General features: G+C 38.1%; 1 protein-coding gene across 7 annotated transcripts in view; it reads left to right on the top strand.

Moving 5' to 3' along the window:
- Positions 1-17,599, top strand: part of NOX3 (NADPH oxidase 3) — a 58,597-nt gene that overhangs the window by 11,173 nt on the left and 29,825 nt on the right. For all 7 annotated transcript variants that reach the window (XR_210483.5, XR_006938784.1, XM_015284241.4 and 4 more), the window contains 5 exons: positions 6,781-6,926; positions 9,856-10,037; positions 12,270-12,399; positions 15,599-15,691; positions 17,328-17,581. Coding sequence is in view for 5 of the 7 variants with exons in the window: in XM_015284241.4 (XP_015139727.1) it covers positions 6,781-6,926; positions 9,856-10,037; positions 12,270-12,399; positions 15,599-15,691; positions 17,328-17,581 (805 nt within the window). In the remaining 2 variants the exon portion in view is untranslated. The remainder of the gene's footprint in view (positions 1-6,780; positions 6,927-9,855; positions 10,038-12,269; positions 12,400-15,598; positions 15,692-17,327; positions 17,582-17,599) is intronic.

Raw genomic sequence — 17,599 nt, 5'->3', positions numbered from 1 at the left:
AAATATAGATCTTGGGAAAATGTTACATCATTGTGTAGTCAGTCTTAGGTAAAGAATGGCCAGAAACATGGCTTTCTGGAAATAAATTTCAATTGCAAATAAAATAAAATAAAACAATAGAATAGAATAAAATAAAATAAATCAATCTATAGTACATATAGTGAAAGAAAACTGGTATTCTCTCTTTTCGGAGAAGAAAATAGGTGCCCACAAGTATATTGAGTCCCTTTTTAAAAAACCTGACAATGTTAAAATGATGTATAAATAGATGCCATTTTTCTATCAACTGACACATTATTTATCCAAGTACTCCCTATATTTCCTTTTGTTACACAGAAGCATAGTCAACTCTTATTAGACTATTGCAATTTAGTAATTGTTAGTTAAGTGAATGTTCTCCCCTGTATGATCAATAGCCTAAATGTGGCAGCAAGAAGTTAAACCAATTTGCAGATCAGATCAGTAATCTTATCCTCACAATATAAAATTGTAGACTCCTTTATTATTTAAGTAACATGCATTCATCTCAGCTTGCCAGGTGGTGTTATTCCAGCATATTTATTTAATAGCGTGCTAAAAATAGTCAGTGTGACACTAGTATTGTCTGACTTCTCGCAGTCAGCTTGCTCAGCTGAAGTGTGCATGGCCTTGGAAAAAGTACATCTGTGCTTTTAATTTTTCATCAACTCCAATACAAATCCAAGAGCAGGCTTTAATTGGTCAGGTCGTAAAGGATATAATTAGAGACTAGTGGAAGAGGGAAGTTGGAGAGAAGAGAGGGTAAACAATGCTATCTATAATCAAGGGCATCATTGAAAATTCAGTAAAGGGAATTCTGCTTAGTTTAGCTTCCTGCATTCTGCATGCCTGTCTGTGATAAGAGCTGTCTGGGAGTTATTCACCCACTAATAAATCTTCCTTATGGATCTGTAATTCTGCTAGAAGAAAACCATTGTTTCATACGCTCTCAGTCTGATCAGTGCAAATCACTCTATACTTTCTAATTCCTAAAGAGGTTTTGCAGTTGAGAGCTGTTACCTAAAGTCATCTACAAGAGATAGAAAATAACATTCTCTACAACTCCATTTTCTTACTGGATTGCCTTTACTATCATAAGAAAGTATGTTCGTACCTATTATAAAGTGGGCAGTGCTGGTGGAACTTTTTTACTTTGGCATACAGTTCAAGTTTTGAAGAACAACCTATTTGTTGTATTGTTTTGATGCTGGTGGAATAGTTATACAGATCCACTCCTGCAACAGTGGTTGAAATATGACGTGAATAAACCTTAAGAAATTAAGGGAAAGTAGGGGAAGGACAGTGGGTATCTTTGTAATTAGTCTGCTTAGAATAGTGCTTTCTGCTCCTTACAAATTCCAGTAGTGTGATTTTCTTTAAGAATATGCAAAATGCAGACAGAAATACAGAGGAACAGAGTTCTGACATGAACTGAAAAATCTATAACTGAAAAAAAATAACGGGAAAACTTTACACTTTCAAATGTATTTGAACAGTGTTTGTAGGTGAAGGCCATTGGTGGTCTGAGTAACTTCTTTGTGTAAACTATCAAGTTTTCAGGAAAGTAGATGCTAATATTCAAAAGGTCTTTACCTGATATTTTGGTATAGTCCTTCCAGAAACTGCAGAAAATCCAATTTCCATTAAACTGCATTATTTCTTTTTTAGTCAAATTGTTTAGTTCCAGATTTAATGAAAATATTAGGAAAGAAAACACATTAAGTTAGAGATTATAATCTTCCAGGCAGGATAAAAACTGGTCCAAGTCAAGCTCATGTTTGATGTTCATAAACTTACTAAATTTTTTTTTAAATCTCATGTAGGTTTGTTTATGTCACTCTTGTAATTTTCACATAATCTGCACATTTTTAATCCACAGAGAAAGTACAAAGCTGAACTGAGGGGTCTGTGTAACTAGAAATGGCACAAGGCAGTGGGTTGCAAAAGAATACAGGTTTGGTCAGGGGCAGACTTGTCTGATCTCGGATTAAGTTCCTGTATAGCTGTTCTCCTCACCATGAGCTGAAAGATTTGACCCTTCAATTTTACCATGATGTGCTGGTTAACCAAAATACTTAACTTCAATTTGATTACTATCCTGTACAGGCATGCAGAAAAAGAGAGAGAAATCATGTCCTCAGATAAACACATGCAATTCCTGTTTGGTTCAATGAGAGTTGGGCATGCTTCACTGAAGGCACAATTGGCTGAATAAGACGAGCTAAATTGACCAGACTTTCAAGATAATTTAATTACATCTCTTTGTATTTAAGAATATGTACAGTAAACACCATGCTCTAATAGCAGCCCTTTTCCTCCTCCACTCCTTCCAATAAAGCCTTTTATTTGATCTCAGAGGTGGACCACATAAAACATCCCAGGGTCAAATACAAACTAATGCATATTAAGTGCTTCAGAGGTTCCAGATGTTGTTAAAAACAACAGTTAAAATCCTTCAGTCTTCATGCACTAATATAAAAAGAGAACTTTGTTTAAATGATTGCATGATTTATTCTGTACTTTACATTTAGTCATGCAGAATGAGGAAAATACTGAATTGAAAATTCAATACTGAGTACCTGAAATTTTGTTCACACGGTTAGCTTATCTAAGCGGAGCAGGAAAAAAAACAAAAAAACCACTTCAGCTGTTCTAAATGCCGATTTCAGAAATTTGTACATAAGTTTTGAAATTGCTTGGTAAATTCTATATGCTGTAGATGCAAAGAACCTTCAGAAAATGTACTTTAGGGATATAAAATATTTTAGCTAATGGTAATATATCCAGTGCCAGACTTTTTAGTCTACTACAGTTATTGTACATTAAATGAACCACATTGAAAATGGAATTAGATCTTTGCATTACTCTTACCATCCAGCTATAATTCAGTTTTAGACTGCATCGTTTTTTCCTGGCAGCACAGAAAAACGACATCAGAAGTATTACTCAAGTGACACTCAAGGCAAAATTTAAGATCACGGGATATTGAGGTAAACTGACATATTCAGTGCATTAGCTTGAATGTTAATTTTTTTTCAGTGTATCATTATATTGTATATGTTAATAGTTATCACAGAATAGCTTGAAAACAAGACCTATCCTGTTCATTCTGGGAGTCTCCTACTCTTATAATACCTTCCACCTGCTAGATGAAAGCTGGAGGGAATATTACACAGAAGGGAAGATTTCCAAAGAAGATTGTGGATTGTTGTAACATATACAGTAACATATACAGTAAAGCAGAACAATATACAGTTGGACAAAACAGTGTATTTTTATAGATTACAGAAAAAACTTCACTGGGTTAAGTTGAAGAAAACAGATCCCTTCTTCCAGGGAAATCTGGCAACACGATTTAAATCTTAAATCTCATTAAACCTTATGCTAGAGATCTTGAGAAACGAAGTCTGTTCAACCCATAGAATTTATTATTATTATTTTTTTGCTCAGGATCGCAAATACTTTGCCAAAGAATTTGGAAGCAACTACCATCCCATCTCACTTTCAGCACTCAGCATGTAGCAAATAGCACTGCTTCAGTCACAGTCACAGTGACTGTTTCCTGTCACTGCTGACACAACTAGAATTTGTACAAACCATGTGCAATCCCACACTTCGAGGAAAGTGCAAGATTTCATAGCTTTCTAAACAACAGAAATGTCTTCATTTTGCATGAAGACTTCACAGCGTGCCATATCCATTTTTTTACAAACCTTCATATTTCAAAGGTGAAATAAAGTAAGTTATGCTATGAATACAGATTGAAACCTCCAATTAGAGCTGCTACTCTAAATGAGCGAGTGTAGTCCAAAACTTACAGCTTATGTGTTTCAGGGAACTGTGTTAGTAAAATAAAGCTAAGGATTCCAACTGTGTTAGATGTATTTGATCCCAAAGCTGTGGTGAATATTTCTACCACATCAAAGTTAGAGAATGACAGAATGGCTTGGACTGGATGACCTTAAAACCCATCCAGTTCCAACCTCCTGTCATGGGCAGGTTTGTCACTCATTAGATCAGGCTGCCCAGGGCCCAATCCAAACTGGCCTTGACCACCTCTGGAGATGGGGCATCCACAGCTTCTCTGGAAAGAGACAGATTATAAAGCCCATCCTGAAGCTATGGGAAGCCTGAGTACCATTACTGATTGCACCACTAACTGCTTGCAGATGCCAAGATGGAGCTGCTCAATGTAAACCCACTCAGAGATTCACTCTCAAGGTGAATCTCTAAATTTGGAAACTTTTCTCACCTATTCCCCATTGTTGGGGGAATACACCCAGTATTGTACTGTACCCATACTGTACACCCAGTATGTTGCTCTACAGCTTACTGCAGCCAGCTGTCTGGTACCCCTCACTCCCACCCTCCAAGTGAGTTCTGTCAGATGTCAGAGAAATTAGGTCCTCTTCAAGCAATGAGTTGGTTCTCTGCCAGCTGTTTCTGATAACATCCTTAGCAGGTCAAAACATCTGTTCTGAAAGGAGTTTCATGTAGGAACATCTACCCCTTTCACACTCAGCACTTAAAAGTGCTGTTACACTTAAATATATAAACAGTGTTTATATACTGCTTATACATCAGCTGTACTTCTGGGAATAGATTGCCATAACCTCCACACAGCTGCTGTCTCAATCCTGCAGCTTGGAGCCTCACAGGCATTTGGGTTCTGACAGCCTGCACCTGCACTTCTCCTACCCTGTTTGCAGTCTCATGTGATCTTCCAGCATCCTGAGGACAGGGTTGCAGCCAGTGCCTCAGGTCTGGAATTGGCCATTCTGCTTCACATGCAGCACCTAATCCATAGGAACATAAGCAAGATGTGCTGGGTCACCGAACCCAACACCTTCTGATATTGGTGGCCACATCATACATGTTATTTCATAAAATGGCTAACCTTCAGCCTAAAGCTGCTTAGATTGCTTGATCCCATTATCACGTTTATTGAAAGGAATTTTTAGAGTCTCATTCCTTTGATGGCCAGAATCTGCCTTCTAATTTCCAGGCTCATTTTATCTTCTGCATTTTATACCCATTTGAATTCAGTCTCCATCCTGCTGAAGCTGTTCCAGTTTACATAAATTTCTTATTCATTGGTTCAAAAATTCAGAAAAAAAGTGTGTAAAAAGATTTTGTACTGTGGGTGCTTAGTATATTCACTTCAAATGTTCATGCCAATAAATAACTGATTATTGTAATTAAAGGTTTCATGAGGAAATGGTTCACAAGACAGCTTGTCATATAGACAAAAATGTCTTTCATCTCCCAATGAGTGCCAAGCATGGGGCAATGAGATAGAACAGGTGAAAAGAAATGTTAGGAAGAGTCCCTAAAGCTAACATTATGAAGTGTAACTTGACAGTCAACAAAAGTACATCTAGAAGGATCATATCAGAACTGAGTGGAAATAGCCTCTCTCCAGCCTGGATAGATGGGCTAAGCTACTGTTGGAGGACAGAGTGTGGTCTTTCACTTCTTTATTTTGCACAGGCTACTTTTAAGTACTTCCATGCTCTGCATTCTTCCTTGACTTGTATTTCCATGAGCACAGCCCTCTCCACATGTTGTTTAGGAACCACACAGGGAATAAGAGAGCTCACTAAATGGTTCTAAAGGACAAAAATCCTTAAACAGTTAAGACAACATTTTTAGCTATGATTACACAATGACTAGTACAGTAAGGCATTACTCTTGTGCAAGGAATAACAAAAAAGGGAAAAAAAGAAAGAGGAAATTTAAAAAAGACAAACAAAAATAGACAAAATAAAAACAGGAAAAAAAGGAAAGAAAAAAAAGGAAAAGAAAAAAGAAAAAAGACAAGAAAAAAAGCACAACAAAATAAATAAAAAAAACAATAGAAGAAAAGAAGGAAAAGAAAGAAAAGAAGAAAAAAATTTATTTTGAGAGCAGACTGTTCAGGGAAGCAGGTGATATTTGGTTTATTACCAATATTACTTTTTACAAGGGTTTTGTAAGGGACAGGAACAGATAAAGTCTGAAGGAGGGATGATGACAGGAAGATAATTATAAAATCTTGAAATAGTGTATCCTAATAGCTTTTCTGTAAACATCTGATTGTTTTTCATTGTTAGTTTTCATCCCTTAGTATATAATGTTTTGCATTAATCGCATCTTTTCTGTAATGGATTTTAAAATCTGTCACACCAAAAACTGAAAATCTGCACCTAGTTTGATTATGATTTTATCTATGTTACCCAGTAATAAAACAAAGGTTTTATTTGCTCTTTTATCAACTTTCCACATGGAAAAAGGATTACAACAAAGTTCACTTATGCATTTTCCTAAACTGGTCACTTCCTATACCTTATATGTAGCAACATTAAACCTTGGCATACGTTAGAATATTCATGAAAAGAAAGGAAAAAACAAGACAAAACAAAAACCTATAAACACAAACAAAAGTGGATTTTAATACATTTTCTTTTAACACTTTAAAGCCCAAGGTAAACAGCTTTCTCTCATTTCTCTAGTGGTTTTTCTTGGATGACACTGAAGCCTGCAGGACACTCAGCTGTAAACACGCAACCCTGCAGCTGTTGTCTCTCATTTCAACCAGTTGCTACACATTGAATATACATCAGATAAAATTTTCTTTTTGCTGTCAGTTTATTCTGTGCAAAGCTCTCAATTTATGCACAGGCTTTTCAAACAGTCAGTAGTGTGTGTTTAACGGAGCTCCTTCTGGTACTGAGGATACATATGAGCATGTCTGTAGTCTTGTGACTCTCTTCTCTCGTGCAGCCATCCACATTGTTGCCCACTTGATCAATATAGAGAGGTATCACAACAGCCAGTCGAAGGAAGCAGGGGGACTGCAGAATAAACTTTCTGGCCTTGGCAAGAGGCCAAATGAAAGCTACTTGAACCCAATCAGGACCTATGAAACGGTAAGCTGTCACTTTTTTGTTTTCTTCATGTAAAAAGTTTTCCTCTGTGGATCCTACTGTCAGGGAAACTATATTTCAAAGCCTTTTAACCAGAGCAGGAAGGTGCTGCCAGAGGTTAACCTCAATTTCAGCTGAAAACACTTACTCAGAGCTGCAATTTCAGGTTACTTAGCTCAACGAAACGCCTATAGTATTTTAATTGGTTTTCCAGGAGACAGGTAGGGGGAAGGCTAAGGGGATTTATAAATTGTAGACAGTGAAACAAACCTGCAAGGAATTTTAAAAACTAAAATAAACTGTAAATATATGGAGCAAACACAGCTTCTTTCTAGAAAGAAACAATAACAATTGAACAGCAGAAACACATCACATTTCTTTCACTGTTGCTATTTGTCTCTTTCCACGGGATATCTTCCCAGTTTGAGGGTTGCTTCTGCCCTGTTACAGAGTGGGGCTGCCCAAGGAAAACCACATCCAACAGCACCCAGAGGCTTGCTGCCTAGGAGATGCAGTATACAGCGAAGCCAGGGATAATGGTTGCAAGACTATGCACACCTCTGTCCTGCAAATGAATGGCTCTGCTTGCCTTGGGAAAATAATGATACTGTGCATCCCACTTACTTTCTAGGTTACGTCACAGCAGCATGGCTAGAGATCTTTCTTGCAACACTCACAAGATACAGAAAAACGCAACCATTCTGCAATGCATGCATGTAAAACATGCAAATGTTGCTCAGCTTTATTTCTTAAACTATTCATCAGACACTATTTGATTTTTATGTATATCGTTGTATAGTGTTGTGTACTCTCAGGCTGCACAAGCTCTAGTAAGACTCCCACGTATATTGTTTCTACTTTTGAGGAAATTCCCACATATCCAGCTTGCAGTGAATGTTGTTTAAAGACCATGGAGTGGGCCCTTTCAATCAGAAACAAAGTAAGATGATGGCTGGGCAATCAACAGTAGGATTTCATAGTACTTCTCAATTATAAGGCATTTTGTCCCATTTTTTCTCTATTCTTCTCCAGTTTAAATGTGGCCTTTGCATCTTTCTAAACAAACAAATAAGCAGTTATCAAGTTTCAAGAAAAACAAGCAAATTAAAGTTCTCAATATTATGAATACCGAAGCCTTGATGTTCGCGTTGACAAAGCAGCCTGAGCAGAAGAGTGAGAAAGGACTAAGCTGCATCACCTCTGGTGCCCACTCTCACCACATGCATGTGCAATGTTTCTCCAGAACAGAGCAGAGATTGCAGTACCGAATGGCGACCTACTGCCTTCCAGTATGCATTTCTTTCTCTGCTAAGCCTTCCATAGTGATATAATTGAGAGGTAGGCTTCTAATTAATTTTAAGATCCTAAATACCCTTGAGAAAGAAAGCTAGCATTTTCAGAGATTTTTTCCAGATTTCTCGTAGTAATACACCCCACAGTTACTTGCTAATTTACAGCCTAGATTATACTCTAACCTCTAATATTTACATTTATCTCCCACTTGTGTCTCAGTAGCTATACTCAGAATTAATAAATTATGAAAGAAAGCAAAGCAAAGATTGCTTCTAACTTCAGAGAGGAAAGTTCTGAGAGCAACAGCTCAGGTTTCCTTTTCAATTCCATTGTAACCCTGCAGTAGAAATGTACTAAGAGTTTTTGACATTTTCCTTGTTTCATCTCAACATTCAAACTAGGCAGTGTAGTGGAAGTGTTCAAAATATCACCTAGATCAATCCTGATAATATTTAGAAGGGTCTGAGCACATTCTTCACAGGCACCAATTTGAAAATGTGCTGTGTGCTGTCAAGTGTGAATATTTGAAAGGATGATTTTACTGTAAAAAGTGACGGTAGAAATGACATTGTGGAATTCTATCACCTCTAGCATTTCCATATCAGATGAGTGCAGTTTACAAATACAATATGAGTTTTACTTCTACTGTATTAAGCTACAGAACCAGCTCATGATCCAGAAGGCATACTCAGTTTTCTCCTTCCTGCACACCAGCCATAGAAAAAGAGATATACGCTTTGCAGGCCAAGTGGGGGCTTTATTTACACTCTGCTGGCATATTTAGCTTGAGTCTCATCTTGCATGTGAGATTCTTACTGCTGTTCTTCACGATTTGCACTTTACAACTGAGATCAGCATCTGACTGTTGTGTTCAAAATATGTCTTCGTTCTCACTTCAGTTTATTTTGGTGGGTTTAGACAGATGTAACAGACCTGTGCTGATGTCTGTGAGTCACGAACAAGACGGAACATGCTCTGGCCCAGAATATTAATGTTGCAATTCTGACAAGCATAAAAATGTGAATATAAACTTGTACTCAAAAACTAAATATTATCTAATGACTGTACAGGTAAATATAAGGAACATGCAAATAAGATATGCTATTTAGTTAAGTGAGAGTATGCCATTTTTATACACCACTACAGGACTGTGAATATCTTTGAGGTAAAATAAGCACAAAAGAGACCCACACATTCCAAGTGACTTAGCACCTCACTTTATCATCCTCCCATGAATAAAATTGGTAGAGCTGTTTTGGTTATTACATTTCTAAGCTTAATCTTCTCTCTTCTCTCATCTGTCTCCTTTTTTATTCTGAGGTGCTTTTACATAAGATAAACAGGTAAAAGTACTACTGGGACTGCCTGCTTTCCCTTCTTTCCATTCCTCAAACAAGTAAGTGGCAGTGCACATTTATAAATCTGTATGGGAAAAGCCCAGTTAGAAATAGAACAAGTGGATGATTTTCCGTGCTTTTCTGAAGTGAAACTGAGACCTTGCTTGATTTTGCTCCTATTCTGAAAATGTAACAAAAAAATTGATTTAATATATAATAGTAAACACAGTGACATTATTAACAGTAAAAATACTACTATGAACAACAGTAATAGTAATAGTAATAATGTATGCTTACTCTAGAACACAACAGGAGAGGTACTGACCACCATAGCTGGAGTGACTGGAGTTATGATAACTGTGGCTTTTGTTCTGATCGTGACTTCATCCACAGAGCTCATCAGAAGGTCGTGCTATGAGGTGTTCTGGTACACCCACCACCTCTTTGTGGTTTTCTTTATTGGTTTAATAATCCATGGTACAGGGTAAGTACCTGCATGAACTACATGGGGTATGCGTACACAGTCTGAGATGAAACACGATCCAAATCTTTTACTCTGTGTCTTTCTAATAACAAACTGTTGATATCTTTGCTTGGAGACAGAGTGCAAAATGACAACCTTTTGAGATTAGTACACACCACTTCTCCAAAGACTTTTCCGTGTTTTAGTTCTTTCAAACACTCTTCTGCTATCTCCCCGTCACATGACTTGCAGCATCAACACATTCAGACTGAAGGAACTTCCATCTCTGAGAACTGGGGGCATTACAGATCAAATTTTTATTGGCACCAATTAATAAGGAATACTCCTTAACTTCATAGCTCTTGTAAGGCATTTTTTCAGGGGAGCTTGTACAAGCTTGCTAAGCTTTCTGCACTTCTACACTTCCCCTCATTTTCCTTTCTCTTCCCTCTTCAACAGTGCTACTATGAACCTCTAGGAATGCATACACATGCTCATTTTAGTTCAGATAAGGAGCATAGCTTTGAGGCAAATCTCAGTCTTTCTCACTATGTTTTGGTTCATATTATTGCACAACCTCAGACTGTACGATGTGGAGTGTTTGAAGATGAAACTATACCAACTCTTTTGTCTCCGTGTTCATGAGACCAACGTAGACCTAGTCCTAAGTCTTTGGTAACTCTCATATGTGCACAGTGTAAGGCCCTGAACAAAAAGTGCTATGCTCTACAGATCTTTTCCTGCCGACTGCCTGGTGTACACATGTCCTGAAGCTATAGTAATACTTTTCAGATGTAAGGATAGTGTCACAATATCCTTTTTACATATGTTTCATAAAACATTCAGATGGTGTTGACCAACTCTGAAGTATGTACAGACCATTGTTCTTTGACACATGGGAACTTCTTAGCCCACTGCAATGTGTGCATGCCTACTTCTTCAAGGTGCATGGAGTTATCATGAGACAGGTAACAGGCTGGCATGATGCTTTGTGTTGTTACTTTCCTCACCTCCTTCCTTGTTATTTGAGACCTGCTATATTTAGTTTGGCCTTGAAGGGTTCCTGAAATTGTCCCAATTCATTAGTCCCAAGTTTCAGAAGCACAGCTGCATACAAATGCTGTAAACTATATCCTGGTCTGATTAAAAAATATTCCTTAATTCTCCCTTTTAAATCTGTAAGGATCCAATTTCAAGCAAATATAAAGAACCCTTAGGGAGTCTTTGGGTTGTGTGCTCCCTCTGCCTAGACAGCTGACTGACGATCCTCAAAGGGACACTTATTTAGCAGTATCTAGTAGGGTTAGATGAATCTAGAGCTCTCACCAAGTGGGAAGTGCACTGCCACAGAGCAGCTCTTGGTGCCCCAATACATCTCTACCACCCCATTTATGAAAAGGAGTCAAAAATCAAGGTTTCATCCACTTTGTATCTCTTCCTCCTTCTCAGGTGACTACACAAAAGCAACAGCTAATTCAAGCCTTCTTCCTTGTCTTTCTCGGTCTAAACTGGTGGCAGCTGGTGATACTGTCACATAAAAGAAGGCAGCACTTGTCTCTTGTAAGACAAGTAGGCAGGACACACTAATGTTGTAGAGTCAAAGTGAGAATGGAAGGGAAAATTCAGAGAAAAGATATGAAACAAACAGTGTATCTCATAAAAAATCTTCCTTCTCTACCCACAGTAAACACCAGCTGAAACACATTAAAACTGAGCAGTCGAGACTGATATGTTTGGAAAAATCACATCCTTAGCAATCTCAGAAGTAAAGAACTTAGAACTTAATATGTTTAGAAAGCACACATCTAATTACGGTCTTCCAACTTTATTTGCAGCTTTTAAAAATGCATTTAGAAAGCAGCAAAGGAAAGAGAAGGTCTGTCTCCATTAAAGTTTATTGTTTTTCTGAACAGTACCAGATGGTCATATACAGAGCAGGTCAGTGCGTCTGCTCCAAAGAACTTGGAAATCATTCTGATTTTGACACAGAAAGTAGAACATAAATTTTCTTTGCAAGAGCTTCATTTGCACTCTTCATTTGCACTGATGTATAGAAATATTATAACAAATTTCTTGCACTTGGTTAAAAAGTCACAGCAAACGTAAAGGGAACATAAAGACAGTAGAATAGTCTTGAAATAACCTGTTTTTGAATGTCAATTGTCTTCATGTCTGCATTCAAGTACAAAACATATACATGTCTAGAGACATTACAAAGAGGTGTGTTGTTGACACATATTTTTTTGTTTTAAGTCAGCTAGTCCGAGGTCAGACACCTCACAGTCTGCTGCTTCACAACATCACTTACTGTAAAGAACACTACTTGGAATGGGAGAAGGCCACTCAGTGCCCTTTGCCACAGTTTTCTGGTAACAAACCTGTGGTAAGAGTTATGTTCGTCTTCTGCTTTTAGCTTAATATCCTTCCTTGAGAGGCCATGTGTCTGTCATAGGGAGTGAGGGAGCTGCAGTGTACTATGCTAGTGACTGGCACTCAGTGTCATGTTTTGAGAGTAAGTGCCCATTTCTGTTCTGTGACCTACCCCTGTGCACTGAAAAGACAGTGATCCCTACCTCCTGCATAATCTATATAGACAGGTACAGATGGAGAGAGATTTGTAAAAGTTTGGTGTTAGTAATAATAATTAATACTTCTAGAAGATTCTTTAGTCAGTCGGAGCTCCTTCTTTCATACTTGGCCTCTATTTGTGTTTTGGTTGGTTGGTTGGGTTTTGTTGCTTTTTTTTTCCTTTTTTTTTCTTTTTTTTTCTTTTTTGGTGGGTTTTGTGTTTTGTTGGCAATGGTGGTCTGTTGTTTTTTATTATTATTATTACATTTTGTTTTTATTGTTTAGCATCAGCAATAGCCTTGATGTGCTCATCTCATTGCACAAATATGGTCTCTAGGTAAAAATCTTTTAAGAGTAGAGATACAGAAATTGCAGTGAAACAGGAGAGATAGAGATGCAAATTATTGTTATTATTTTAACTAATAGTGCTTTAATATTAATAGCCTAATTACCAAGGGAGACTAAACTGAAGATAAGATTATGTCCTTGCTTTGGGGCACATACCTCCTATCATCCAGCCTTGATGTCTTAAGTTAGGTAAAACTGAGAGAATTTGAAACAATAAATTATGAAAGGCAGGAAAAATGTCCCACAGAAGGGTGGTTTCACTGCAACAAGATTGCAAATCCACAGGGGGTAATTAAGTAGCAGATTTGTACAGTGTGTCAGATGTCTAGCATCTAAACAAGATCATTTAACATTTACAGTTCAAGATTTAGCTTGCTCATATGCAAGTTTTTGTTGTTTCTTCCAGAAAGAGAAAGCATACAAAAGGATATCTTAATGTAAAGGAGAAAAAATTAGCATTCAGTATCTTGCAGCTCTGTTAATGGCTGACATAGATTTTTCTTAAACTGAACTATTGTTAGCCACTACTCAAACTGAATATTAATGAGAAAATGAATGCCTCTCTAAAAATTTCAGCTACAGTGTCTCCATAAAAATCAATAGGTGGCTGCACACTGTGAATACAGACACAAACTTGCTTCCAACAGCACGCCTTGACATTCATTATCATAAAACTAACTGGAGAGAACTTCCATTTCTCCGTGTTAAACCTACTTTGCCACACTTTCCTGCATGCCCAAGGCCGTGCTTGCAAAGTCACATTACTTTAAATGAATTGTGATAATACCATATGGCACATCGATTGTCTGTAAGAACAGGGCTTTTCTGGATGAGTGCTGCGCTATGGTGTGATGCCTGCAAGCATCAATGGGCACAAATCCATTCAGAGGCTCAGAAGTTGTGGCAGCACCAGCGAGGCAGGAATACAGAAGTGATGGAACCAAAGGGACAGCCTAGTGCACATACAGCTGGTATAGTGCAATGTGGCACCAGAGCACGCTCTCCCCTAATCACAGCTCCTGAGGGATGCTGAGGCAGCTGGGCCCCCCTCTCAGACATCTAGACCTGCTTCATAGCTTCATGTCTCTGCCCATCTCCTTTCACTGAGGATGTTTAAGCATTTCTGTTACACCCAGTGTATCCTCACAGTATCTACCATACCATCACTGTGCTGTCTCAGTCCATTCTCATCACAGGAGGAAACACCACCTGGGCAGAAATACAGATGCTCTGATTAGATGGCCAGGAGCTGTGTTGTCTAGCAGCCCAGCCCTCCTGTTAGATGCCTCATTGTCCCAAACCAGCCATGAGATATTTTGGATTGAAAGCTCTGTTGCACAGAAGTGTCACATTTGAAATCTTAGCTTAGCTCTCACATGAGAGAGACTGCAGCCTTAGCATTCCTGTCACGTGCTTTTATTTACAGCACAAATGGAAGGGAGGAAAAACAGGTCTCATCATTATTGTGCCTTGATGTATGCTAATATATTCAAGACGTGAGATTACCCACTGTGCAGAGACACCTGTAGTATTTGTTGGGGACAACCGATGTGTTGAGTTTCTGCTTTAACTCAGAATCTTCTGGCTTATACTAGTTTCTGACCATTATTAAATCATGACTTCTTTTTAAATTTAATTTTCAAGACTTAAACTTGGGAAATTGCTCCTCCATCTTCTTATCACTTTCTAAGGAAGCCACGCATTTTTACAGCTTTCTTCTTATAAAAGATACTTTATACTCCCTGTTACTCAGCTTGTGGGGAAAAGTCAGTGGTTCAGTAAGTCAAGTTACTCCTGATAGTCATATCATTGGGGACTCCTTAGATGTCTAAAATACATCATATGTGTAATCAAAGTGCAAATAAAACTGTATCTCCTAGGGGAAAAAAAAACACGAGGGAAAAAAAAAAAAACAACACATAAGAATCACCTACTTTATTTCTTTATTATTCCAAAGATTTGATTACATCTAATTATCTAAACTATTATCATAGTACATCTCTGTACTATGCTAATATTCTTGAATAGCCTGAATAGTCAAGCACTTTGTACTGTTCTGGTGGTCCACAACAAGAAGTAAAACAATACTCTGCAACACTTAAAGTAAGAGCTGGCTAATGGATTAAATGGAATTATATCCCATTTCTCTAATTGAATATTTGGGGTTTAATGTTTTCACATGCAGTTTCAGAAAACTCACAGCTGACAATATGATGTACTCCGATCTGACCCTTCTGGAATATTTTAGATTTTGAAGAGAAAAGAAAAAAGTAAGACTATGATGGGTGATATTATATTATTATGTGCATCTATACATCTTCAGGTCCAATTATGTTTACATTTAATTCCTAAGCAGATTAATCCTTTTGCTTCATAGCAGGAATGGATATTAAAGGACTCTTCTTGGCCAGAATTCAGAGGGATATTAGTAATGATTTTGGACTGTGTCTGTGACAGAGTCCTATATATCCATTCCATGGGAACACCAGAATTGCTATGGTAGCAACAGAAATATTCTTCTGAGAAAGGCAAATGAAAAGAAGAAAAACTCACAGAAGAGAAAGCAAATGCTTGCATTATAGCCTAACTTCAGATTTAAACAATTAATGCAGCATAATTTTATGAAGTTGAAAAAATATTCTTTTTTAATATTCAACTTTCTACAGGCTTGGAAATGGGTTGTGAGTCCTGTGGTGCTGTATATCTGTGAAAGAATTGTTAGATTCTGGAGATTTCAACAGGAGGTAGTCATTACTAAGGTATGTAGCACAGTTGCATATTTGTGTAAAAAGAAAGCAATGCCAGTGAGTTCTTTTTCCTCTTTTATAGACATCTACTACATATTATGATCTTATTTTTCACCTCCAGATTCAACTGCTCTTCCATCATTTCTATGGTTTCAGCCAAGTATTGATTTTAGTTTTGTATTTATTCCGTTAGCAAGTCCATAAGAATATTCCATGTGGGACCAAATTTGATTAATGAACTATCGGACTCACAAGGCTCTACCATTGCAGCACACACATTTGCACAGACATCATCCCTTTCCACCGAACTTAAACACAACTTACACTGAAGTAAATGGCACAGAGGCCCTCAACTTCATCAGGATATGGTTTTTACTGTCAAATCTGAAGGCTTCCATGGAGATTAAGGGCTTTATTATCAGGCAGCACGAATAGTCAAAACGTCATTGATACCGGCACAACTGTGATGATTTGTCCCAGTTGTAAATATCTTTGTGTGCTAAGAGTCTGTTTAATTCACAGCAGAGTGAACTGCGGCTGTTGGAGCAGCCAAGTCCATGCATATCAAGCCAGTGATCAGAAGGAGGCTTATCTTCTGAGGGGGAAAAGCATGCAGGGTAAATCATGCTGCTGATTTCACAGGGTGACTGTGATCTTAACATCTCAGTATGCCACACGTGACACAGAATTGCCTGCTAAGCTGAGATTACCTCTTAATAAAAGTATACTACGATTGAACTCCACCAAGCCTGTTTCTTCTTGCCAAACTAATAGCATTCCTATACATACATACAAGTTAATTGTGCTACATGTGATTAAAACTGGAAAAATATTCCAGCCCGTCAAGGAGTAATTTTGCCTTGGGTGTCACAGAATCACAGAACTGTGGGGGCTGGAAAGGACCTCCAGAGATCATCAAGCCCAGCCCCTCTGCAAAGCAGGCTCCTACACCAGGCTGCACAGGTGGATGTCCAGGCTGGTCTTGCATATCTCCAGAGAAGGAGACTCCATAGCCTCCCTGGGCAGCCTGTTCTAGGACTCTGCCACCCTCACTGTGAAGAAGTTCCTTTGCATATTGGTGTGGAACTTCCTATGCTAATTTATGGCCATCTCCCCTTGTCCTGTCCCCACAGACTGCGGAAAAGTGGTTGACCATGTCCCTTTGACTCCCACACTTAAGATATTTATAAACATTAATAAGATCACCTCTTAGTCTTCTTTTCTCAAGGCTCAACAGACCCAGATTGCTCAGCCTTTCCTCATAAGAGGGGTGCTCCAGGCCTTTTACTTTTTTCATTGTCTTCCACTGGACTCTTTCCAGGAGATCCCTGTAAAGGCTTTTGCAAAGGCTTCCATACTAGGAAAAAAGTTGACAACACATTGATTTGTTACAGAGTTTACTGTGCATCTTACAACTCATAAAGAGAGCTGCCAGGTATTACAGTGTGTACATTCTCAAATTATTGGACAGCAACAGCACTACAATATAAAGTTTAGACCATTATCTATTGATACTTAAAAATTACTGTGCATTCCAATTTTAATTAACTAGAGCTCAAGTACAGATGATTAATAAGTCGTCTGCAGTTAAATGGAAATGGTTATTCTTCTCACAGAAAATTAAATAAAACCTTTTACTATTCTTCAGGTGGTAACACATTCCTCTGGAGTCCTAGAGCTTCACATGAAGAAACATGGCTTTAAAATGGAAGCAGGCCAGTATATCTTTCTGCAGTGTACATCGATCTCACCACTGGAGTGGCATCCCTTCACCCTCACCTCAGCTCCTGAGGAAGACTTCTTCAGTGTTCACATCAGGGTAGCTGGGGACTGGACTGCAGCCCTCTTCAAGGCTTTTGGAGCAGAGGAGAAAACTTTCAAGGAGTTGTGGATGTTACCAAGGTTTGAATATCAAACAAT

This window comes from Gallus gallus, chromosome 3 (genome assembly GCF_016699485.2).
Source record: "Gallus gallus isolate bGalGal1 chromosome 3, bGalGal1.mat.broiler.GRCg7b, whole genome shotgun sequence".
NCBI lineage: Eukaryota > Metazoa > Chordata > Aves > Galliformes > Phasianidae > Gallus > Gallus gallus.
Note: the sequence above shows the minus strand (reverse complement) of the source record. Positions and strands in the feature narration are given on the sequence as shown.